Raw genomic sequence first — 27,076 nt, 5'->3', positions numbered from 1 at the left:
AACCGAGTTTTCATTGCTGCTCTATTGTTTAAGCACAGCATCTCTACCTGCTTAATAAGCAACTTGCAGGTGTTCTGTAGAACAAATATATAATGGTGACTGAAGTTTTGTACGCATTTTGGATGCCATGTGAGGTCTCACGCGCTGCCACCTATTCCATTGGACCAGAGTTCCCTAATACTTTTTTTTACTGGTTGCAATATATCCAGTCAAGTTTGTCATAGGAACAGAAGCTGCTGCTAGGGGTGCCACTGCATATAAGGTGACTATGACTACTGCCGGTGTCGTTCGCTTGTTTTGGTGGTTTCTGTTGCAGACTCACTCGTATGCTTTCATGGTCGCATTTCAGAGCTATTTTCACATTCTGGTCTTCCACTCAATTGCATGGAACAGATAAGTATGAGCAAAATTTTGCTGTGAAATTAAACCTTTCAGAGCATTCGAGTGACGAGAGGATGCTCCCTTCTCACAGATGTATTGGCAGTATGTAAAAATTTTTGTCCTAAAGTGTGACATCTAAATAATTCCAACAGATTTTACATTACAAGCTTACTTTTGTGCAATTTACAGCATCACAGCTAAGCTCGGATTAACAACCACCATGCTAGAAGACGCCATTGAAATCTTGCAGCTTAGCTCTGTCAGTGTTGCTATAGATTTGTGTGTGAAGGTCCTTGAGCAATTGCAGCAGTTTTGCTGCTGTCAGTATGCTGTGGGCAGTAAATACATTTGTCAGGATCTTACAGAAATGACCATGCACACGTCACTAGCCTTGCTATCTTGCATAGTTTACATAATACAGCTCTGAAGACTAACCTTTACTTGGGAAGGGCCCGAGTGGTTGCAATTCTCCTCGAAGGCTGAACAGATAATTGGAATAAGTGCTGCAGAAAATGGTCATTACTGCATACAATGTGCCCGACGAGTGTTTAGTGTAGTTTCATCGCCAAGATCTCCAGCTGTGCCTTGTTTGCTTGTGCTTGTGCTGTTCCATGGATTGTGTGCTGCCATCCACCAAAAGTATGAGTAAACATTGAAACAAAACTAGGTTTGTCCATGGCATTGCAGTAAAATGCAAAGTATCGCCGACGAGCTGAGCTCGTCCATGCCCATTTTTTAACCAAACCAGAAACCCATAGACGAACCCAGATTGTTCAAGGCACGGAAGGGATTAACTTGACAAGGGATGACCAGGATTAAGATGAGATGTACAAATGAGTGCTTTAGTTCAGAAAATGCATTCAAGACCATTTAGTACATATTCAGAGTATTGCAGAAGCCATGGTAGGAGGTTCATTAATTTTTTGTAGGCCGTGCAGCAGTAGGAGCATAAATTCTGTGCAAATATTACAGGGTTTTATGCATTTGATGTTTGGGACAGGCAAGTGTTTTAGGTGCCAGTAACCTTGCATGTTGGGGGTGTAATGACATCAAAACATATCTTTGTTAGCAGGCCAAAAAGTGTTCTTAGTGCATATACTAACCTGAATTATTCAAGGGGGTGACACCCATATATTTAAACGGTTCAGATCTTTTGACGGATGTGTTAGTGATTCTGTAAAGAAATTTATTATGGCTGAGTGTTGGACTACATCAAATTTCTAATTTTGCAAATTGCCTACTTAGCTACTTATGGCAACTTATAGCATAACTTTGCACCACCTTCTGTCAAACTACTTGCCTATATAATGTTTGTCCAACCTAAGCTTGAATATGCTAGTTCCATTTTTCATCATGTCAGATTTATTCTAACTACTACCATACCCATTTTACTGCCCTCAAACCACAGCACCTTAGTTTCCACACTCGCCTCTCGCATGATCGCACGCCTCTACCTCTTTTTACAATACAAGCACTTTTATTCTTTAGCACCAAACAATTCCATTCGACCTCTACATTACATATCGTACAGCATCCATCAAAATGCCATTTAGCCAACTCATATCAAAATCTTCCATACTACCCAACATTGGAATGATGTTCATGCATGCATCACTTTGGTAATATATCACCTCCAATTCAATTCTGCCGTCGAAAAGCATTTTATTATGTAACGCATGACTGCTTTACTCATACCATTCCCCCTTGTAATGCCTTGCATCGAGGCCTTTGAGGTGTAATAAGTAGTATATTTTTTGTATAGGTCAGGGTCTTTAGCCAGTAGTAATGCCAGTCTTGCAGTGCATTTTAGTTGGTATCATTTGTGATTGATAAATGAATGACACCTCGCAGGCATGCACATTTGGCAAGAGATGGGCAGTGGTAAATCACTTGTTATTTATTTTATTTAAACATACTGCAGGCCCTTTTTGGGCCCTTGCAGGAATGTTTACAAGGGTTATTGTGTTCAAAACAGAAAATAAGGTTGATATTCTCATATCTTTAAAAAACAAAAAGCAGACGTCTAAACAGAAAAGTCCATTTTCTGAATGAAATTACCAAATGAATCTACGGACATACACGCTACCGCATCTTCTGGCAATTTATTTCATAAAGAAATGGCCCTTGGAAACTGAGCACTTGCGGATATTTACACGGCTGATTGTTTGACGAACTTCTTTACAATGGCTAGTTCTTGATGAATGCTTGAAAGGAGGGTGTAAGTATCATGAATTACTTATTTTTAAAATGCCTGTGAAACAGTAGGTACAAAAACTTTAACCTTGATATGGTTCGGCATTGGAACAGCGTTAGTAAATTAGCTTGGTTGATTAGATTAGTAGCTCTAGTTTGGGTAAACAAACCTTACAGCTAATTTCTGGATGTGGTCTAATTTGTTGATGAATATTTTTTTAGGGGGCTCCAGATAATATCTGCATATTCGAACATAGGTCTAGCGAGAGTTTTATAGGCACTAAGTTTAATACTCACAGGTGCGTTATGCAGTTTTCTCCTTACATAGTTTAGTTTACCTTCAGCTTTAGAACGAATAGATTAGATGTAGGGTTCCCAATGAAGGTTAGATGTTAGGGTGAGCCCGAAGTGCTTCACTTGATCATATATTTTAACAGGTATGTCGGCAATCATGTACGTGAAATTTAGAGGGTGCTTGCTATTGGTGAATGTGATGCTTTACGTTTGCTCACATTTAACTGCATTCCCCAACTCATGCACCAAGCATAGATTGAATCTAGGGAGTAGTTAAGGAGTTCAAGTTCCTTCATGGTTTTGTAAATGACTCAATCGTCTGCAAAGAGGTGAAGTTCGATAGATGAAGGGACACAGAAATGAATATCGTTTATGTAAATGAGAAACTAAAGTCGTAAGAACTGAACCCTGGGGTACACCTGAATACACATCCAGGTTCTGTGAAACGTATTCACCTATTTTAACACAGTTTCCTGTCCTTTAAATAAAAACGTCGGGTAGTCAGGACTTGTACTTAAGGTATGCCAGGTTTTACTGACAAGTGATGAGTAATAGGTGATGACCATAATGTACGTGACCTTTTTTCACCATTGCCTCATACTATGCCCTCATAAGCTTCTACCAACAGGTGTTTTTGAGTTGGATCTTGAGTAGCCATGCGTTCGACAATCTACATAAATTCAGTAGAATGAACATTCTTGCTTCTTCAGCTGTTCCTGATCGACTTTGGGCTGGCCAAGAAGTATCGGGACAACCGGAACAAGCAGCACATCCCGTACCGGGAGGACAAAAACCTGACGGGCACGGCTCGGTATGCATCGATCAACGCGCACCTGGGCATTGAGCAGAGCCGCCGTGATGACATGGAGTCCATGGGCTATGTTCTTATGTACTTCAACCGGGGTAGCTTGCCCTGGCAAGGTTTGAAAGCTGCCACGAAGAAGCAGAAGTACGAAAAAATCAGCGAGAAAAAGATGTCCACACCTGTCGAGGTGCTCTGCAAAGGTTTTCCGGCTGAGTTCACCATGTACCTCAACTACTGCCGTGGCTTACGCTTTGAGGAAATGCCTGACTACAAGTACCTGCGCCAAATCTTCCGCATTCTTTTCCGCACGCTGAATCATCAGTATGACTACGTCTTTGACTGGACCATGCTCAAGCAGAAGGCAGCTGCCTCAGCTGCTGCTTCAGGCGCCATGGCTGGACAGCCCGGTGCTACTGCAGGTGAGCACTGGAGGATTTTTTTCAGGGATGCTGCCCATGCCATAATTTTTACCTTGATACAGTTGCATAGAATAGGTTAGGCCATTACTTTTCTAATGCTGCCACAGAGAAATGCCACTCACATTCCTTTGTAAGGATTTTTTTTTCTCTGTGGGGCATCCCTTTCAATGTGAGCGCATGTACAGTTACGGGTAACAATGAAGCGACAGAAATTTTGTTGTAAAATTGATACCATATCTCATTGGTAAACCCTTAAATTTGCAACCTTCTCTTCTTAATTTTCTCATCTTTATCAAAAGCTCGTTCTGCAAATGATGCAGTGAGGCCATATATAGTAGAACCTCGTTCATACATTTTGGAAAAACCATGAGAAAAACGTACTAAACCGGGAAAACGTATGATCTGAAGTAACGAAAAAAGTTCGACATGCTTTTGTTGACGTGGACGTAATGCGAAGAGTCGCGGGGATCGTTGCAGCACGAGACGCCGACGCACGTCGAGCTGGTGGTGCTCCTGTGGCCCGAGATGCGTTTGGTTGATCTCCTATTGCGTGGAGTTTTAAGAGGGCGATGGAAAACCAAAACGAAATCAAGCTGGTGGGCGATGCCGGATGCCACCGAAGCGAAACGCGATGCTCGCATCCAGCGATAGCTGTGAATGTGGCGTGCGACCACCTGAGCCAAGATCTGCTGGAACTGGAATAAGAAACTGCGTGCACCATCGTTTTCACATGAGACGGGCGGCTATATACCATTCTTGATCGCATGCTCCTCGCGCCTTTTCTTGTTCACATGGGATCTAGCAGCCGGAAAACGTATACGATCGCAGTCTGCAGCAGGGAATGGCGGCGTGTGTCGGTTATCGCCTATTTAAAGCATGCGCTATGCCTCCCATGGCACCACGGTGCCCGAAACAGATAGGCGAAGATGCTTATCACAATAGAATTGGCGGTGATAGCTGTGAATGCCACGTGCGACGACCCCGAAGATTTGCTGGTACCGAAATGAGAAACTAAGTGTACGCCGGTGTTTTCACGTGAGATGGGTGGGCGAGTATTGTGGTGAAGCTGCCGCAGCGGGCAGCTATATACTGTTCTCGATTGCGCGCGCCTTGCGCATTTCCTTGTTTACATGGGATCTAGCGGCCGGAAAACATTATACGATCGCAGTTTGGCGACGTACTGAATGTTGGTACCGAAAACTCGTGTTCTCCGGGAACGTATGAACTAGTAAAAAGCATAACTCTATTCGGTAATTTTCTGTGCCCTCGGATGCGAACGTTGGCGCCGGGAGAACATACATAACGGTAACGTATCAACGAGGTACTACTGTAATAATAGAGAGCTTTAGCTTGTCCGCAAACTCCTTGCCACATGAAGTTTACTGGATTACCGAAGAGGTGTATGGTAGCAACAGTGATGGTAGCGACATCTTGTGATGCAGAGTTTAACACAAAGCTCATATTGCAATGACCCTACTTGACTGCTGGTGTAAATTGTTTGCAATGACATAATCATTAATGTTCAGTCGTTTTTATGATTTTACTTTGACAATAACGCTGACATGACAAAAAAATTTCTAAACACATTGTAGTTGGCCAAAGTGCCCCAAGGTGTCGCTATCAGCTTTGCTAGAGCCGTCCATGGCTCCGTTAAACTGCAAACAGTAAGAAGTTTGTGGACAAGCTAAACGCTTTGATGATGCTGTGGATTTGCATGTGCTGTTCTTTCTATTGCTGGCCTACTTCTACATTAGTCTTCATGTATTTTCCATGTGCTTTCTATTCTTCATGATATTTGCAATGCACACAGACAGTCGTGCTGCGGAGTGACCAGTGAGAAAAATGCTTCAAGGATTATCCGTACAGTGTCTCCGTATGGCTCCTTTTGCGTAGCCGCATTTCTAATGTGTTGACAGCTTGTATTTACGCACTGAAAGAAACGGTTGAAAGCAACAGGATATGTTGCGTGCCTCAGTGCACCAATTAAGTGGCAAAGGATGAAATAAGTCTTTTTCCTTTCTGATGGATGCGAGTAAAAAAAACAAGTGGGCAGTAAAGCTCTCTATCGGCAAGCATGTGAAAGGCACCAGTGAAGGTTTATATTGTTCACTTCATCGCCAGTGACTTCTTCTGGGGCAGCATCCTTAAGAAAAAGGCTAATTCTGAACATTTATCAAGAAAGCATAAACATTAAGCTTTTACAACATTGTGAATGTAGCTTACGTGAATGGGATGTTCAACGTGGCACGAAAAGACAAGCTAACAAGTGTGTGCCTATGCCCTATGACATTGCAAGTCTGTGGGAATGCTACTGCAACAGTTCATTACAGTGAAACCTCGATATAACGAAATTCTTGATATAACAACTTTTCATAACCTTTTGTCCATAGAACACCATGTATTTAGAACTTAAATATAACAGTGAGTTTCTATGCGATTTCAGTATAACGAAATTCGCTTCCAACACAAAGGAATGCCGAGACAATAAATGGAAACTTCCACTGACGCAGACGGTCAAATGATTGAATTACAAGCGGCTGCTTGCAAACTCGCCTCTCAAATTGCGTGCGGCGAGACAGAGCGACTGCCGAAGTGGAGTCGCATCACGTTCTGTATGAAGTCCAAGTGCGATAAGATCCTATCGCAGCCGGCGCAGTTTGTGATTTACGTGCAAAGTGAAAGTGTGCAAGGGTGAGACACGAAAGATGGCGGCTTCATGAGTGCCACCTGCCCACACGAGCAAAGGGAATAGGGGGAGGGGAGCTCGCTCGCGGTAACACTGTCAAGCGCATGCGAGAGCTGGGGAGGGTGGGTAAGGGTAAGTTGGCGCTTTGTGATTTCTGGCGCGCGTCTCTGCCGTGGCTGTGCATGGCAGTAAGCGCGGCTGAGTGCATACGCAGCCTCGCACCCTGCTTTAAAGGTAATGTGCCTCATATACCGAGACGGCGTGGCATCATGTTAGCTGTCTTCCCGCGCGTTTTGTATTGGAGAATGTGTTTCGGTGACTCGGAGCAGGAGCCAGACTACGCATTCGCTCCCCGTTGCCGGCGCTTTCATGACGTCGTCGTCCCAGAAGGGCGACGCTATCAGCCGTGTTGGTGGAGTGCACGCAAAAGCGTGGCTGGCTTCACTCAATTGTGCCACTGATGTGAAGATATTATCGAAGCGGCATGAAACCGTATCATTCGTTGCCGACTCCCAAATTCATCCAAATTAATTTTTCTCACTCAAATTTGTTTTTTTTCTATTGCCCGATAATTCGGAAAATTCTGCGGCCCCTTTCCTTGTAAGAAAAATGGATCATCGACTGTACTTATTTGCATAGAAGGTAGAATTCTAATACAACGAAATTTCTATATAACAAAGCAAATTGCTGATTTTACCTTCGTTATATCAAGGTTTAACTATTTGTAGACCTGCTACGCACCTGTGTATGGTTTTCGAATACGAATGGAAAATGAATGGCGCATTAATTTTGAGAGGGTGTCAATATTTTTAACAGGCTATAGGCGACACTACGTATGTTCATGGGACTGTGTTTTGTAGTATTTTTCTGGTCTTACATTTTAGTGTAGTAGTTTCACGACGGGTTTTCAACAATCTAATTTCGTGGTGCTTGAACTACACAGTGCCACTCCTTGTTATAGCAGAAAAATAAAGAAAGAAAGCAAGTAATCTATTTTTTTCGATCTCACCCGCAACGGCTGCATTTCTATATGGGTGAAATGCAAAAATGCCTGTGTATGGATCAGTTTGCATGCCACCTATATAATGTGTGCATTGCGAATGATAGGTGGGAGTACGGAGGCTTGGGTGAGTTGGTCACAGAAGGGAAGACACAAGATAAGGAAACCGAACACTGCAATTTGTGTGTTTTCTTTTGCCTTCTGTGCTGTGCCCGCACCATTATTTTGTAGTATACAGTAGATTCTGGATGTATTGAACTTGAAGGGGATCGTGAAATAGTTCGATATATTGATGATTCGAAATATAAAATGTTCCTACCTAAAGCTAATCTGTGACCTCCGCACACCTTGGACAGTTTCCCAAGATTGTGAAAAGTCGCAACTTAACTGTTTGCTTCTCCAAGGCAGTGTCAAATGCAAAAAAAAAGGTCTTATTTCTTTGCTCACTTAGAAGTCGCTCGTGCTGCAGCATGGTCTTCGAAATGATAATCACAACGTTAACTCTACAGGCCTATGTCACCTGGAAGTGAGCGTGGTGCGACTTGCGCGCTTCTAAATACTTGTTGCATGTTTTTATTCAAGACCAGGTAGAAATTGACGCACCACAGAAGCAAACTAGCCTGTATGGATATGCACCATGCCACCATCAGTGCACTTCTAGTGCGAATTGCATGTGAATGTGCCCCGGCCACATGTCTGTTAAAATACCAACAATATGCTGTTCGAATGGCTGATCTTCATATGTGTCGAGCTGCATTCAGGTTTCGGAATCGACTTCCTGCTGGAACCAGTTGTCCTCGCTTCTTGACTGCCCTAAAAAGTCCGTTTGCCTCTATTTGTATGTTGCTGAGTGCTCCGATTCCTCGTGGCTAGTACATCCCCTCGTTCTCAGCCCTTCGCCCCTGGCCCTTGCATCATTAACTGCTGACATTACACACACGCTGTTAGTTTAGAAAGTATAGCTTTCAGCTTGCAAAACATCCCAGTCCATTCCCACTCACATGTAACTGTGTGAGCATGAATGAAACTCCTCTAGCATGGACCCGCGAATCGCGCAGTGATTAGTCTTGCACACTGCCGCCGCAATGGGGGGTCTTTCAACGAAGCGCATATGTGGCGTGCAGTGGGTTTTTAATTCAAACTGTAATGTAATGTAAAGATTCGTTTGAGTGGAGGTTGAGGTTGGATTCGATTTGGCTGCTCACAAAATACTAAAATGCCGTTCGCGATAACGAATGGCTGCAGCTTGTACAAGCCATGCATACTCGTAGCGAGCAAAACTGAGAGCTTTCTTCGTGGCATGTCCTGCTCTTCAGATTTAATCTTGTTTGATAGCATCTGCCAAAACAGTGCCGTTTCAAATTTGTCAGTATTAAAGGGACCCTGAAACGAATTTGATGGTTTTGTACAAACATACTGAGTCGTTAGCCCTTCTGATCATTAAGTGACACATTTAAGTGCTCCGCGTAAAGTGTGTAAGTTATTATAAAGCTTTAAGAATGTCCATTGTTACCGATAGCCGTGGCGCTGCTCCCCTGAATTTCCAGCCGCCCCATTACCATCTACGTAGCGGGCACTTGTGACGTCAATCGGGCAAGCTATCCGGTTGGCTCATCGTTAGTAGCGTCATCAATTTTTCCAGCTTTACGGTGAACAAATGGTCTTAATAGCCGGAATGGTGATTAATATGTTTCTATGGAACAAGAAGTAACAAAGAGAATGCACACCAATTAATCACTGCACTCAAGCACTTTCAGCACATAGTAAGTGTCGTCTGCATGTTGACCTGTGCTGCATGGTCAGTATTGGTTTTGAGGTTTCTTTTTGCAAGGACCATGAATTACCCTTGCTGCGTTGTGGGCTGCAAATCTAGCTCTTGGCAACATATCAATCTGTGACATCGTGTCCCTCTGCAAGGCAACAGGCGAGCAGAGTGGCTCCAATTGGTGCCAGGATCTATGTGTTTACAGCCATCACTTCACGCCAGGGGGTTACTTCCATAATAGAAAGCTTTAGTTTAGCCAAGGGGGGGACATTCTGTAAGAGTCCACCTAGTGGACTGTCCATTTTGGCCGCTGCTGATTGGTTGCAGCTGTACGAGCGAGAAGGACATGAGCAGCCCCAGCTAATTAGCAGCGGCCGAAATGGACAGTCCACTAGGTGGACTCCTACAGAATACCACCCCAGTATTCCGGTAAGTGCAGGTGGACTGGGCATTTTGGCGGATGGGTGGAGGCACTAACGTGAGTGGCCTGCAGGGTGCAGCCACCAGATGACGCAGAGCTCAACCAGACAAACACAGAGCTAATATAGCAGTAACTGTAGCTATACCCTATGCTTTTACAAAATTTGTCCAAACTGTTTCAGGTGCCCTTTAAATATTTTTGACGACACGAGAAGCGATTACATCTCTGTTAACTTGCAGGGACTCTGCTTGGTGCAACGTTCGATATATTGAATACAGTGATGAACAGGAGCTTGATGTATGCATAGTACATCACTATACTTTTTCTTTATATTTTCAAGGGAATTTGACAACTATCTGATATACACAATAATTCGATATATCAGAGTTTGATATATCCAGGATCGACTGTAGGCAAAATCCTATTAGTAGGTTTTGCTATACGAGCTCTTGAATACCTCGTAAATATATTTTCCATCAGCTTTCTCATCCAAACAAATTCTTCATAAAGAAAGAACTCTGTATGCCTTGGGAATGAGAATTTATTAAAATAATGATGTGTTTCTTGTAAAGACATTGGATTGGAGCCAACTTTAAGACAACATCTTGAGAGAACAGCAGAGATACGACGCCACAGTGCATATTGTGGGTTGACGTTAAGTGTCATGCCAATAGCTTGTGCACTTTGCTTACCAAGCAAACTGTGCAAGAATAGACAGTTTTAGTTTAACATGTTTAGCGGAATAGCGGGATCAAAGTTCGCATGCACATGACGCTAAGTGACCCATAGCGTTTAGCGTACGCATGCTATTTCTCAGATTTAACATTGCCACCTTTGTATGGTTTACATAGTTTACGTAAGACATAGGGGTGGTCTCGGCCGTGTGCGTCGAAATAAATTTGGAATTTTTTTTTTAGAACTAGCTTCATTCGTAGCAGATGACTGTGTAAACGACTCTCGCTTAGTCTCGGGCCACTTCAACAACAGAGTATGATAGATAACCTTGCGAAGTTTGCGAGCTTGCTTCTGTCTCGAACGCGTCGAGGCCTAATGACAGTGATTTTCGAAATGGCAGTGCCACCTGTCAGCAAAGTTGAGGTCTGGGCGCAACGGCATATGGCCTCTGAGATCAGGTGATCTTGGAGGACATGGATGGCAGGTTTGTACTGATTTTGCCATAGATTAGCAGACATGAAAAGTACAAATACAACGCACTTCTGGCTGTCTGCCTCTCCCACTTTCCTTATGCACACACGAAGCTTGGCGAATAAAAAAGATCACTTATGTGCACTATGCATGCAAAATTTGAAGCACAACTGAATAGCATTTCGCACGTAAACTACGCTATCACGCTATATTAGAACTAGCTTTCTGCAAAGTTTGTTTGCAGATTGGTAACACTATTTCCCTTCACCCTGCTACTATGCTAATGTTGAACTAAAGATGTCTAATATATCGTAGAAGAGGTACAGTTGAGCCTTAATATAATGAACACCTAATAATGAACATGTCGAGCTTACTGGGTTTAATGGCCTCTGATGTTTCGCCGCAGGTTGGCAGACATGAAAAGTACAATTACAATACAGTATGTGTCGTCTCTATTATTTATCCTTCACGCTGTACTCTTGCATGCAACTCTTTTAATTACTGGGTTTGTTTTTTCCAGTGGATATCTGGTTCACTAATTTGTTGACACTGAAATGGGCTGTTTGACTGTAGATTCTGTTCAACACTGTAGTCGCATCCAATATGCAGAATATAGTTTTTACGAAGCAATCTAGCAAGAGCACAATGTCACACATTGTTGCGACTACGCAGAAATTAAAAGTGAATGCATTGGATATTTAAACACGCATAACGAGACTTTATTTGTCACAATATGTGCATTTTCACAATTTTCACGATCTTGAGGAGGTGCCGCAGTTGAGCAAAGATGGCGGCGGGATCCAGGGCCCAATCACTGCTCAGCTTAAGCTCTGCCACAACTTTCCTCGAATGTGATATTAAATTTTGATGCTATGTTTAAGGGGAATGTGGCCAAACACTTAGTGGTTGTTGGTGTAATAGAAGGCGCATTGGAAGTCATTGGCCTATGCTTGCAAATGTCTACCATGGAAGCAGAGCCACATACCATCTAAGTGCGTTTATGTGATTTTTTCACTAGAGTAGGGGTCTGTTCTTGTGCAACAGTAAGACCAGAGAGGTGCAAGCATGTTTCCAACATGCAAAGAAATGCATGCTTTTCAGTAGAGAAATATCAACAAGTACTGCATTGCATGTGCTTGCAACTTAGTGAAAGATAGTGTTTGTAAATTGTTGATTTCAATATCGTGTGAAGTGCAGGCGTATATGTGTGCTAGTGAAAATACCCAGGTAATCTGCTAATACTTGGGCACTTTTTACTGAGAGCTGGCATCTCGTGCTCTCGGCAGTTCGTCCAGTCAGAGGTTGTGAGGGCGTAACAATTACTTATGCGTGTTGCTTTTTGGTTGCCTGACATTTCGTGTATGTCATAAACTTGATAAAGCTAATCTAATCGGTACCACTACTAGTTAAAACATACTTTGGTATTGGTGTCCGCCATGAGTTTAATATAAACTTTTTCTTAGCCTTTCCAAGATTTAAGTTCATAGTGCGTCGTCTTAGCTAGGGGCTTGAAGTTCCCTGATCTGAGTTGCACCAACATGGGAATGTGCTTGGATGTCAACAAAGAAATCCGTCAACAAAGAAGTCTACAAAGCACTTAGCGGTGGAAGTGGCAGAGCTGTGTTATGTTACGATGGCATCACTCATGCGTTATCATCTGATAGGACAGCATAAAGATGTTGCTGGCTCAAATTGATTAGCTGCTGTCCACGTACCCTGTATGATCTGTTCGCAAATTAGCACACCTCATTCTACTTAAAGGGACGCTAAAGGCAAATATTAAGTTAAACTAAAGTGATAGATTAGTGCTTGTGAATCTCTTAAAGCATCAATATCATTGTGAACAGAGCCTTAGTAATTGTGAAATTGAAGTAAATTCAGGACACGATTAGACTCCCCAGGGACATTTAAGTAAATGCCTTATGACGAAGGCACTACTCATTTAAATTCTGTCACTGGTACTCAGCCACTCGTTATAAAAACATCACTGTATTGTATTATAAGATAAAAGAAAATGCCACTTGTCCAGTTAATCTCATTTTTAGAAAAAAGACCTCGTTGACATTATCCTTGACAACAACGCGGGCGGTCGAAAGGGTTTGTTTTGGCTCAACTCTGGGCCGCCCACACTTTGGCGTTTCAGAGTTGCGTTATCGTGTAAAGTTTTGCTAGTTTTGCTGGCTCGCGAAACTCGCACAAACTGCAAGTAGCCTAGAATTCTACTTCCATGTGATGTCGCAGTACACCTGAACGGTCCACGCCATTTGACCAAAAGCAGCTGCAGCGGTGAATCCACCACTCTGCCTTGGCTCGAATTCTCCATGGCCGCGTGTTTGAGTTGTGCTAAAAAAAAAAAAGCCACACCGCCGTCTGTTGGGTTCTATTTTACTCGCTGACGGCATCAAAGGGCAGTGATGGCGTATGCAACGTCACCACTTCCCAATTTGGTTGCGGAAGATTTGAATTGCGATAAAGTTATTCGGACCCTTCAGATGCAATTTTTTTCATAAACCAAGTCTTTTCTTGGTAGGCAACAAGCGTTGCTAGGTTTCTATAAGGGTATTTAAACAGTGCACATCGGCTTAGTATTTGCCTTTAGTGTCCCTTTAAGCCCCAGATTTGATGCAACATCCTTTGAACCAAATTGATTCCTTAGTGTTTTTCTGTTCTCTGCATGGAACCAACCATACGAGGTTTGTTGAGAATGTGACCAAGCACGTGAAAAAGACACTGTCCAGGATCTGTAATGAAACGTGTTCCGCCACTTGCATACACATTAATCTTGGGACGAGTTAAATGCTGAATATTAAGGATGATTCCATTAAACATAGCTAATTGTTTTAGCTGAACAGTGCACATCGGCTTAGTATTTGCCTTTAGTAAAGAGTTTTAGAATAGGGGCCCCAAACGTTTTGGGGCCACAAAGAAATAGCATCGAAGCCGCTGCGCATGTACAAGACGCAAACTGCGTTTGGGTTTTGCGTTGGGAACACTATTTCACTGATTTAGCGAGAGCCCAAATAGCGGCCCCAAAAGCTTTACGTCATCAAACATGGCAGCACCCATCGAAGCGAGGGATCTAACCTAGCACCAAGCTGGGTTTGATTAGTTGTAACGCGTTAAGTTCGCAAGCTAGGAGAAGTGACTGCAGTTATCGCTTTCCCTCAACTAGCGTGTGAAGATTGATTCATTAGACGGTGCTGATTCCGAATTCGAGTGTGGATTTTACTGCTTGTAGGCCTAAAACGGCTAAGCTTGGCTGGTGAAGGCACGTAAAGTTGGTTTGCTCAAAACTAAGTGCAACTAATTGTTTGCTGCTTACAGAATAACATCTAAATTGTAATTAAATGCAAATACACGCAAGTCAAAATTACTATTCCTATCATAAAATGGTATATTTTATTTAATTATTTCTAATAGCTTTTCTTTGATGCAGTAGTGGTGCTGTCAGCGCAAGATGCTATCCGCAAATGCTAAGCCCTATTCTAAAACTCTTCACTCCTGCATGCCCCAACGCTAACACCCGCAAAGCTCTTTGGGGCCCCAAACTATTGGGGCCCCTATTCTTTTCTAAGTTGTGATTCACTGTGGATTTTACTAACCTCTAACCTCTATCTTAATTGGACCTGCAGACACAATTTTGATATTTGTGCACCTATACGAAGTCATTTTTATTCTTAAGCATGCTTGTATCAGGCGTTACTGTGTCAATCTGTCTCGATATAAAACGTACTGTGTTGCCCAGGGAATGTTACAAAAGTACTTGGGCAAAAGCTGGGAAACATGGGAAATTTGGAAACGTCGACTTGGTAGACACCCTATTAGTTCAAACTTGTTTATGCTGCAAGGAAGAGAACTGGGTAATATAAATTGATTGCATGATGAAGGCATTAAGTGACAAGCATTATTCATATTCCACTGTTGATGTAAAAGAATGTTTAGAAGCCAGGATTTCAGACCAAAGGCATCATACAAAAACAAACGTCATAACCCCAAAAGCTGTTGATAGCATTTGTGCCGTAATATTGGCAGCATGTGAAGTCATGGCTCAAGTGTATGCCGAGTCACTAAGCATATTATTCGACCACATTGTTCTATTAAAATTGTCAATAGTAGAATGTTGATCAAGTGCAAAGTGGATGCGTCAAAAACACAGCTTGGTTAAAACATTGTGCAGTGGCTTTGTCAGTGTCGGATGGCAAACAACAGGCATTGCAGTGATTGCATTCTGGTTCTTCAGGACCCAGAGTGCCAAGCCTCGAAGGTCCGTCAGTAAAGTTGTGATCACTGTATTTTGGAGAGAGCACAAATGATAGAAGATATTGACTCAGATGGTAAGGGAAGCTTTAGAAAGGCATTTTCAGTTTGAAGGACAATGTGGGTGGCCTACTAGCGAAATACAGTACAACTCTCATTTCAGAAATGAAACACTCTTAAATGTTTCACTGGACTATGTGCTCTTAACAAATTCATAAGTTTCATGCCTCTTGTCATCTCTTGAAGCTTGCACATCTCTGTGTTAATGTGGGGTGAAAGACTTGTGGCTACAACCACAAGTTCATTTGCATATGACAACAGGCCGAGCTTGTTTTTTAATAACTTTGCTCACATCTTTTTTTCAAGTTCTTGAGACCATGCATGTTTTTTCAAGTTCTTGAGACATGCTGATGCATGGTCTCAACGCACTATATGGTCATGACTCTGTTTAAAAAAGTTAGGACAGGCATACATTAGTATGTTTCACTAAGTTTTGTCCTTCCTTCTTTACTATTCTACTTGAAGCATTGTTTTTGTGATGAAAGCATATAATGCTTTGTGCAAGCTCTGTTTCACACCAAAAAGACAGAAAAATGCAACCCCTTTGACAGCTAATCAGAGTTTGAACTGAGATTGAAACTAGATAGAAATCTTTTCTGTGTATAAACCTGTAATGCCACACGTGTCATTTTTGCTATGCTGAGTTTGATGCCTGAAAATTCTGATCTAAGTACAGGAAGCTTAACGCCTAGCCTATATAGTCACATTTTTATATACTGGAGCAAATTGTCAGTTGTGGATAGTTAATGTACAAATGAAATTCTTACTCTATAACATTACATTTCTTTTGTACAAGTGTACTTTCCGTGGCCAGAAATAAAGATGAACAAGTTCAAATTTTGCTTGATGTGGAACTGTGTTAGAGCTTTACAGGGTTAACATAAGCAGTTGCAATTCTTTATAATAGTACCAAGCAATATCTCACCTATTTCATCGTAACTCCAATGATTGCTGCAGTAGTCATGCAGAGGAGTCTCAGATATTAAAACAATAGTGCCTGTTAGGCCCATCTGTCATATCACTTAGCACCAGTGTGCTTGCCAGTTTCCCTGTGGCAACTAGTGTTTTGTGACGCATTTGACATCACACTGCATTAAAGAAATGCCCAGTTTACCCTGTGCAATACCTTCAGCATTAGCACAGTTTTTTTTTTTTAATTGTTGCACACTAAGTCAGTCATCATCACCATCAATCCATTGTTGTCGCATACATACAATCACTCGCATTAAATTGATACGCTGTGCCATCTGGTAACACCTTGTGGGGCAGTAAATGAGGTAGTTGGCCACCTGCGAAATGCTTTGCATAGCGTCATTTTCTGCACTGCACGAGATCTTCATATTCTTTTTTAAGTCTCTTTGTTGTGCCTTCATATAGCAAGTTGCAGTTCGCAATTTTCCGAGAGTGGACAAACACATGAATGGATGATTAGTGGCCACAGTGCTGATCACTCTTGATTGGAGCATCACTGCATCTCGCCATAGAATTTAGGCACAGGATTTCTTCTAAATGGGTGTGGGACAGTTGGGCGTTGCCCTTAGCTTGGTTCTCCGCTGTGACCAGCCTAATGATTTTGTCGTTTTATTGCTACTATAGTGTTACTATGTCTGACAGAGCAGTCGGAAAGCCCCCTTAGTTATTGGACGAAGTCTGTTTTCAATGAGCATCTTGTGAAGTATCCAACCCTGATGAAGGAAACTCATTTGTTCTATTTTAATAAACTGGGAGTCTAAAGTTTATCAAAATGTAGCACAATAACATTGAAAACTTGTTTTCCAATACAAATAAAACATAGCAGAAAAATTGTATTTTGTGATATGCAGAGTGTGCCTGTTAGTAGTGGCAAAATGTAATTTAGAAACACAAACAAGCTACAGCCAACCTTTAGAGGCGCAACTGGAGACCTAAATGGTATGTAGCGTACCTTTTCAGCATGTCAAAATGCTTCTTGTCTACTTCAGAAATTTAGCTTTGATCACGCATCATGTTGCCAGTTGCAGTGCTCACATCCTATGATTGCTGCTAGTTTGTGATTAGATAAGTGCTGATAATTCACCTTTTGCATTGCGCTGTGGTGCCGCCTTAGCAGATGCCATGAGAAACATAATTAATGTTCGGTATCGAGCGGTGCAACATACACAGCGGCATGAAAGTGAACTGAATTGTTTTTATATGTTTATCAGTCATCTTAGTCATTTTCTTTTTTCGTCAATAGATACTGCTTAGGCAGGACACTGATGCCAATGATGACTCGGTGGACTGACATCCACTACTTACAGTGTGACAGGCTTTCATGCCAGCTATGCTGACAAAACTAGTCGCTGAAATGTGATTGCCACAGTACCTTAGCTTGTATCTATATTTAGTTCAGTTTTGACCATAGTGATTTGAAATTGAGCCCAATTTGCTTCATAGTGCACACAAGAATGGGGAATACAGTTGCCACTTTTGTAGAGAGAAAAAAAAAAAAAGCTTGTGCAGGTCTAATGCACATTTTGGAATCTATATGAAGCAGTTAAATAAATGAAACAAATTGTTCATCTTCTGCAACGTGTTTTGCAGCATAGCGATTACATGCCTGCCTGCCAAATCAGCAAGATGTGGAAACCCCCACCACGCGACCCATGCAACTGCGGATTACACTTGTCACCGTGGTCTGCCCACTTTTTCATCACGCCATCTTCGGGATCAGACCAGTTTACTATTGCACTATCTCCAGGGCCGGCCCACCTTACTCAGCAAGAAGCCAACTGAGCAGATGCGCCAAACCTTGGGAAAGAAGGCATAGAAAGCTTCACTTTAATAAAGGAGTTGTGCGCTCGAAGGCGCATATTTCGTGCACTGAGGATATTTAGGTACCGTTTGTTGTTTCAATGCGTAATTCTGTAACGAAGAGGGCCACCCACTGGCACATCTGTTGGGTAGTACAGATGGGGGGGCTACATGTAAGCCGATTTGGTATGGGTACCGTCTTTTGTGTGAGCTGTTTGGCAAAACAGCAGCAGCCACGGTCAGTTAAGTCTGGGAGGACTCGCGCTTTAAAACCAGTTCTGAGATGTGTGAGAGGGAGGGGGGTGGTTGTGGCAAGTGCTACATGCAAAATTACAAACATAATGAAAACAAAATAAAGTGGTGATACGTAGAGTGCAAACCTTTCATGGTTTAAATTTATTGAAAGGTCTCATATAAAGTTTTGTATACTGTTAAAATCTTCATGCTGCTGTTGCAAATTATTTATTCGTACGGCGTATTAGTAGCCTACGAACAACCCAGCACTATGTAGAAATCTACATGACAAAATACATACCTTTACGAGACTGACAACCACCCAAAACGTGTCAAAAGATTTTTATGGGAATAAGATGACCATGAATTTATAGTGATGAAATCAAGCATGCTGGTTACAGTTTAGGTATGAATTATAATTGTAAGTTAGCACAGAAAGTCGTGAAAAATGGCATCTCGAGCCACTTGCAGTAAAACCTTCATACTAGAGCTGGATTATGGCAACGTAACTGCAGATTACTGCATTTGGCTGTTATCGAGTGCACGCTATGTATTGCCTAAAATTGCAGTCTTTATAATATATATGCATTTCCATTTTGTTGTATGTGTATTATGATGTAAAAGAAAAGTCTGTTGTGCTAACAAGCAGTGCTGTCTTTGTGGCAAAATCGTACTGACATATCCTACCACTTCCCAATGATGCTAGCGTAGAGTCGTTATCATGCTAACCTATCACTGTTTTCAGCATGTTTCCAGCATATGCCTTCATAAACACGATTGCGACTGCAGATCGAAAAATTCTGTTAAAAAAATTTTCCACAATATTTCCACATTACCACTCTAGGATTGGACACTCTCTGGTAAGGTTTGTTGAAAAAGCAATTTTTTTTTTTTAATTCAGAGCCATTTTACTCTGTGAAGGTGGATGACGAGCGAAGCTGTGCATGTGGCCTTAATGGCAAATTGCCCATTGTTGTGCGCCAAACACTGTATGCACATAAATGCAAGGCGAAGCGTGACTAGTCACTCTTCCACGATGTTGAGCCTTGGAAGATGATGAGGCAAAGGGGGGTATACATACGCATGCATTGTTGCAAAACGTGGCACAACACCTTTTACTAACGAATCCTGGCACATAGAACAGACATGCACCTCACTGCATTCCGAGGGCACACACTGCGCTTCACCGTGGGCAAGGCGATTGTGCCTTGGTCGACATCCCGCAGTGCAGTAATGGTTGCGAGGTCACTTGAAAACCTCAAGCAGTCACACACAACACAGGCCACACAAAATTGGTTCCCCACAAATTCCCTCTGAAACCTGGCCGTTGCTCCGGTGAAACGTTCCAAGTTTGTGGGATTGGGGCCACATGGACGGTTTGCATTGGTCCTGGCGGGCAGTACACTTACAGGGCTGGCACCACGGGAGAGCGGAAGGAAAAGAAAGATACGCAAGCGCTTGGAACGCCGTCAAAGAGAGGGCGGTGTGAATTTAGACGTGGCTGATGTGGGTCAATGTGTAGTATCTGTTCTTATCAGCTTGATATCTGATACGGGTTGTATTTGGACCTAAGATATCAATTATTTTTGCAAGTTGGCGGGGTACTTAAAGCCTGCTTCACCTCCGCTGCGGGTCGGCACGGTATTGCACCATCTTCGGTATCGGCCCACGTGTGGGGAGAAATTCTCTATCTACACGGCCTGATAGACGCACGCAATTTTTCTTCAGTACCTAGCCATATACAGCTTTGTTGTAAAAAACAACTGGTACCATGAAAATTGGCTGTCGGTCCCTTTAAGGAATTAAGGAAAGTTTAAAGGAATGGATTTGCTTGCCATGTATGAATGCCCGGCAGAGCACTTTCAGTGCACCTTATAATGCACCGATTTATGGAGATCAGGAAAACCAGCAAATGGTGCGCAGGTTGAGCTGGCGTTGTGCTGGTAAAAAACTTTCTAGGTAAGCCCAATTCGAAAATCGGCAACACGGCATGGTGCCCACATCCCTATGTCACCATTCCCAAATGCTGCCAATTAATGTAACTATATATGTGGGTAAATCTGTACGTATTGCTATGCTGACATTTAGTTTCTGAGATGCACTATTTGCCTCTATGCCAAACATCCAATAAAGGATAGCCCCTGTGGTTGTGTCTGCGAAGTCTTTCTCAGCTGTCGTGTGTCCGCACACATAGTGTCTATGTGTTTCACAAGAAAACTATGTACACAGTGTGCTCATACAATACTACACTAGTATGGTATCAAACTGCATGCATGACGAAGAGTTCACAAAGATCAAGAACCAGATGCTCTACGATACTGTCTCCCAGTCACTATTATTGAAGGTGCCTGCAGGCTTATGCCGGCATGATGTTGCTCATATCTGCAAACCTGTGTGTCTTGCAAAGTTTAGATTTTGATGTCTCGTGTGTTTTTGACTAAGTTGAAGCAATTGATTAGTGGTGGCCCCAGGTGCCAATGTAGACAATATGTGTAAGCAGCATGTGCAGAAATTCCTTGCGAAAAATTCCACGGCAGCCTGTTAAATGTGGAGATGCAGCCATCATGTTGTTACACTGTGACAACAAACTCATTGTTCTCTCAATGATTACACTATTTTACGGCCATTGGCGAACCGTTAAGACTTGACATTGCCACAATCTGATGACAGGGGCCACTGTTGTCAGTGGAGCTCGGGCAGTAGTCATCTGCGACGGCACCTTAACAGAATACCGTTGTGAGCACCTGAAACTACTCCTGAAAAACTAGTGCAAATACCACATCGTCGACATTGCATTGGTAATGTAATTTTTTTTTTTTAATAATGCAGGCAGCTATGCTGCTCAAGCAGGAGAGGTCACACAAAGAACATTTCTAAGGACTTTTCAAACAATGATACGTTACATTCAACAGCAACAATGTTGTGTTTGTCCACACCGACTATGCTCCTGGCTACTTGCGCTGTACCATACACGCCCATCACCTGATTCCACACCGTGTAAACTGTTTCCAGTGCTCACCACTATGATATTGTACGAAAGGTGGCTTCGCGTGTCACCATTACTGGTTGCCATGTAAAAATTTTTTTATTCTTTATTTTATTTATTTATTTATTTTTTTTGCTGGTGGGCTACTTAGCTTTCAGGCGATGCACGAGCGCAGTATTTGATAGCCTTGCCACTAAGCCACAAGATATGGTATGAGATTCTGCAAGCAAACCAACCTATGTACTTGTACGTAGATTTCCAACAGTTGGGAGCAGTGCCTTTCTCATTGCATATTATACTGGACACTATGTTTTGCTACGTCTCTTGCTTTTGAAAACCCATTTGCATAGTCGTCTACCACTTCACGATGAACTGGCCGACAGTGGACCAGCACATGTTCATTGACACAATAGGTGGCATGGTTTCTTTTGTTGCAACAGTAGTAACACACTCAACCTACTCGCAATCGCGGCACAAACACCCATGCACATTAACCGAGTATGTATGCCATAATGACACATTCAAGAATTCTTTTTTTCTCTCACTATTAGCGAATGGAATCGTCTGGGTCATATTACTAGTACTCATTCATTGTCATCATTTTCGTCACAGATAGAGCGTTTGATGAATCCACAGTAGCAATGTATTAGTTAGTCTGCTAACCTTTAAAAATCATTTTTACAACTTGTCATGCATGCGAAGTTGACTGCTTGTGAAGTTGGGCCTTCCATTGTCAACAACATATTCTTATATATCTTTCCGACGGCCAATTTATCACTTTTGCCTGCCTGTATTTGGTATGTTGCTGCCCGTGAAGAATATGTATATTTGTCTGTTACTGCACTGTATTAATTGCCCCTGCTATGGCCTTGCAATAAGACCACAGGATTGCAACTAAATAAATAGGTCTGCAATGTAATGCAAGTAATGCATGTAATGCAGCTGGCCAGGAATCTGCTTCCATAGTGTATGTAGATTGACTACAGAGATTGAGAGTACATGTGCCGATGCATCAAGGCTCATGATGCTTGGATGACCGCTATATCTCTTCAGCTATTAGATTTGGCTAAGATGCCTTGAAACCCTCTGACAAGATGTGCTGCATCATAGTCGACAAAAAACTGCACTGTTTTATATCTAGCTCTCTTTCCTTGCATGCTTAGCACAGATGCTTCGACCCCACAATTTGTGTTTGCCATTGGCCCTAACTGTACATTGTAAATTACTGCATGCTGCTCTTGCAGCATTTGATGTGAGCCACTAAGAATTTCATAGATAAGCTTTTTCTTGCTCTTTGTTTTTTTAGCAGTAATCATTGTTAGCTTAGTCCCCAGCCTGAGCTTTGACGTAGCTCAAGCACATGGCAGCAGTGGAGCAGAAAGAGAGGCAAATTACGTTTAGGGTTTTGCAAATATTCAAGTTACTCGAGTTTAACTAATTTCTTGAATGATTTGATCCAGTTGTCTAATGCACAATACTAGAATCAAGAATAGCTGAGCCTGAAAGGGAAAATATCCACTCAACTATAGCATGAAGCTACAAAGGAAACCTATGAGGGTTTCAAAGTTTTGCAGTTGAAGAAAAGCTCTTCCCAGCCTGCAGATCGAATCCGAGACCAAAGCCTTTCTGTGGTGATCATCCTACAATCCAACCTGACCAAGGGTCTAGCAGATTGTAGGGCACGAGACCAAACTAATCGACAACTCAAAGCGCAGGAACACTGCATATGGCATCCACCCTGTGGGCCTCCGTAGAGCTCATTTTCCATAATAGTTAAGCCTGCCGCAACACTTTGGTAATGTTTACTTTTAACAATTAATTTGTGAGTTGTGCTCTCATCCTATGTTTGTAGCCAATTGACATCGTCACAATTTGATGACAGAGGCCACTGTTGTCGGCGGAGCTCAGGCAATAGTCATCTGCGACGGCACCTTAACAGAATACCGTTGTGAGCAGCTGAAACTACTCCCAAAAAAAACTACCCCGATCATTAGGACGTGTCACATCATCCAAATGAAGTCTTAGTGAAAGATGTTTTCAGTTAACTCATTCAAATGTTGTTTTACTCACTACTGCATAAGTGTTATGAATTCTTCTCTTCCAACAAAGCCATCCCTTAGCATTTCTTTTTTTTATCACTGTCAGTGTGCCATGAACATCATGTCAATTGTATTGTTATGCATGCACACTTGTTCCATCCATACAATCTCCTAAGAATGTCTTGACCCTGAGAGTGCTGCTTTGGAAAAGTTGTAATATGTTAGCTACTTACACTATTTGGCACAGTTCAGTTCATGCCAACAAGGTTGAGGCTTTGTGTGCCTTGAATGTGCAACATGTCTATAGGTACAGCAGGTCTTGTCAGCTTCTCTATAAAGCCACATGCTATGCACAAGCAGAAAAGGGGCCTAGGCATTCAGTTGATTATTGGCTTAGATGAAGGTGTACAAGTTCACTCGTATTAAAATAATATGGAAAAATATACGGGTTTTCTTTTTTTATGCAATACAGAATTTTTAACCCTTCGAGGGTCAAAGATGTAAATATATGGCGCCGTCAACAAGTCCCAAATGGTCCATGTCGTATGTTTACGACGCCTTCTGTATGTATGTAAAATGCGCCAATTTTTCAACTCTTTGTTGCCCAGCAAGGTATTGTTCAACACTATGTTGCCCTGTGTTAGATACAAGAAAGTGTCCCCCCCCCCCCCCCCCCACTGCCGCTCTGTAGTCTAATAGTTTTCATTCCACAGCTTTCTTACGCAGGCGTTTCAGCAACTGCTTGCATGGGTGTATGGCGGTTAGTTTTGGTTTAGTCTCGCGGGCCGTGTCTGTTTTTTGCCCACCCGAGAACTGACATCTACCTTGTTTCTAATGTCTCGAAGGGTTACCGCTAGATGCTCGCTTGTTTATTGCTCACAAGGCTGCGATTACATCGGTTCACATGCGGGCACTGATATGTACGAACGATACTGCCATGTCTGCGTAGCTTTTCTTGAGAATCGCGAAAACTGATTGAAAGGGATTACTGCAAGTTCCCGACTCGTCCGGTTTTTCTGATGGGTGCACACCCATAGTGCTTTCTTAGCATGCACTCACATATGTTGTTCGATTATGCCATGGTGCATCATGTTCATGGCTCTACTGCAAGTTAAGCAGCGATTCCTTTGTTACAGACTACTGCCCTAGTGCTGAATCGGAATATATGTATTTCAATGTTCAATGTGCCTACTTTTTTTAATAAGTATTTGTGCAAGCCCATCTGTATTCATGAATAAAAAATGCATGTTTACCTACGGCAAATATATATATATATATATTTTTTTTGTAACCGAATGGTCACTAAAAAAATTGCAGGGATCTTTTTTTTTAAATAAGTCAGTGAATATCTTAAATCTGCAATTCAAGAAATCAACCCCGAGGGGTCGCATTTGGCAAAATAAATTGATCTCTAAGGGTTAAAAATTGTCTCTGGCAGATAGCACAATTCTAATCCTTAAGCTGGAAGAGGTGGAAATTACATGCACAGGAAATCAAAGTTCACAATGATAACTTATAGATATTTAAAATTAATAACTTTATGGCACATAGTGCAATTTATGAATCGTAGCCGGAGTGGGTTCACTAGGCATATTTGGATCTCTAATTCTTGAGATGGCACCAGTTTCGAGATACTCATTCCCAAAGCAGGCAACCAAATGCATTGGTGGTCCAGTTACTTCTGTGCTTTAATAAAAATATATCGCAGTACACATGTCTGTGCATCTCCTATCACACCGTATTAAATTTAGTGCATGTTATTAAGACACCAGAGATACATTGGTCTGTGTCATATAAGAGTAGAAAAAAAAACTACCATTTAATCAAATAAATTTGCAAGTGAGGCTGAAAAATGTTTTCTAAAACTTTTCATTATCCTTAATTACAAACCATTGCGAACCTCTATGAAGTGGTTCAAACTATATTTTTGTTCCAGAGCTGAACTGGAACCAAACCCTGACACCCTGGTCCGAACATCTAATTAGTTTTGTGGTGTGCTCCAACTCGCAGTTAAATTGTGGGGTTTAACATCCCAGAACTGCATTGTTGGTTATGAGGTACACTGTAGTGAAAATTATTTTGACCACCTGGGGTACCACCCCAAGCAACAGTACACGGACGTGTCTTGTATTCGACCCCCATCATAATGTGGTCATCGTGGTTCGGCTGTGCAATGTCATAGCCTCTGAGCCACCACTGTAGTGGGTCCAACTTGGAGTCTAAAACCACGGTGAATCCCATTGCAACGATAGGCTTCCCCCCCTCCCCCCCTTTTTCTCTCTCTCTTCCTTATGTGTTTGGTAGGGTTTATGTGAATTTTGAGGAAGTGGTTTTCTGAGTAGTTTTCTGCATGCGCATTTCATTTATAGCTTTATATGTTGACGTATCTCACTATTTTTTCTAGCAGTACATAAAGCAAACATTTTATTTTCCTGCAATCAGGGAAGCATTTTAAAGAATTAAGGCTTGTGCAGTTGTACCGCTTAATAAACATTATTCATGGGTGTGTCTCCTTAGAGCTATTTCTCCTGTTCTTTCCAGTTGGCAATACCACCTAGATGCTCTCTCAAATGATGACCATTGTGGAACAAAACTACACCTGAAAAGGTGAAAAAAAGAGTTCAGCTGCAGGCAGAGTTAGCAAGTGGCATGAGCTTTTGGCAGTGTTTTCTCGGTACTAACAATATAGGCAGTTGTTGGGAACACAATTTGGCACACTGCTTGCAGAAAGAAGTGATGCCCAAGTGAATCAAAAAGGGGAAGCATCTTTTGTTCTTCATACTGTAGTGTGCATAGATAGCATTCATTTTTTTTTTATTGCCGGACTGTTGCATGTTAGTGTACCATTGATGTTTCTAACAAAGCAAATGTGTGCTTTTTTCTCTCTTTGCCTGCAGGAGGCCGCTAGGGTTTGGGGTCAATGAAATGGCCATGAATGAAGTTTGCTGAGTTTCACGTCTGGCTTGGTAGATCTTGAGGTAGGCATGCCTGTTCTAGCCCTTGCTGTTAATCGTGTCACCAGGAGGGCCTCCAGAAGCCTGCTCTTGCTCCACGTGTGCACGTCTGTACAGAATAAAGCTCGCTTCAGTTGACTTAACTGCTACTTGGGCTGCCAGGCACGGGCACATTTCCCTCCCTAGGCCGGCTCCAAATCCTAGCGATTTGGACATATCCCACCTTTGTTTTCAGCAGTTTTTTTTTTCTAAACAAGCACACTGTCATGGCTTTTCTGGGCGATATGTGCACACTTTGTCCCCTTTGCCACCTTAAAAGACCTGGTGAGCAAACTGGAGTGCCTCTGCTATTATCTGAAGTGGTTCCAATGGCATAGCCAAGGTGGCGTGTTGCAAGGCACATCACTAAGTGGTGCTCTTGGACAGCTGTAGTTTCTCTTTCCTCTTTTACTGCTTTGTTTGGCATGCTGCTCTAAGCAGCTAGTGAGAGGCACAGTGTATGGAGACAAAAGCTTTGGTACAGTGTGACTAGTACCCCTACAGTTGCAGCATGTGGAAGTGCTTCCAGTTGGGTAAGGTGCCTGCCTGGAATGCATCCATTTTGAACAGTTGCCTGTGGTCGGTGTTTTTTTTTTTTTCATCCCTTCTCCACTTCAGTTTTACG

At 42.3% G+C, this 27,076-nt stretch overlaps 1 protein-coding gene and 1 pseudogene across 3 annotated transcripts in view; both read left to right on the top strand.

Annotated features, from left to right (window-relative positions):
- Positions 1–26,550, top strand: part of LOC142566024 (casein kinase I) — a 61,848-nt gene extending 35,298 nt beyond the window's left edge. Inside the window, exons 5-7 of one of the 3 annotated variants that reach the window (XM_075676716.1) lie at positions 3,579–4,092; positions 26,000–26,065; positions 26,356–26,550. In XM_075676716.1, the coding sequence (XP_075532831.1) occupies positions 3,579–4,092; positions 26,000–26,016 (531 nt within the window). In that variant the 3' untranslated portion in view covers positions 26,017–26,065; positions 26,356–26,550. Of the gene's footprint in view, positions 1–3,578; positions 4,093–17,989; positions 18,274–25,999; positions 26,066–26,355 lie in introns of those variants that run through there. The other 2 variants (XM_075676718.1, XM_075676719.1) reach the window with 2 other exon arrangements.
- On the top strand, positions 19,931–20,108 carry LOC142566428 (U2 spliceosomal RNA; annotated as a pseudogene).
- Positions 26,551–27,076: the final 526 nt, after the last annotated feature.

Source organism: Dermacentor variabilis, unplaced genomic scaffold, assembly GCF_050947875.1.
Source record: "Dermacentor variabilis isolate Ectoservices unplaced genomic scaffold, ASM5094787v1 scaffold_12, whole genome shotgun sequence".
In the NCBI taxonomy this organism is placed as follows: Eukaryota; Metazoa; Arthropoda; class Arachnida; order Ixodida; family Ixodidae; genus Dermacentor; species Dermacentor variabilis.
Note: the sequence above shows the minus strand (reverse complement) of the source record. Positions and strands in the feature narration are given on the sequence as shown.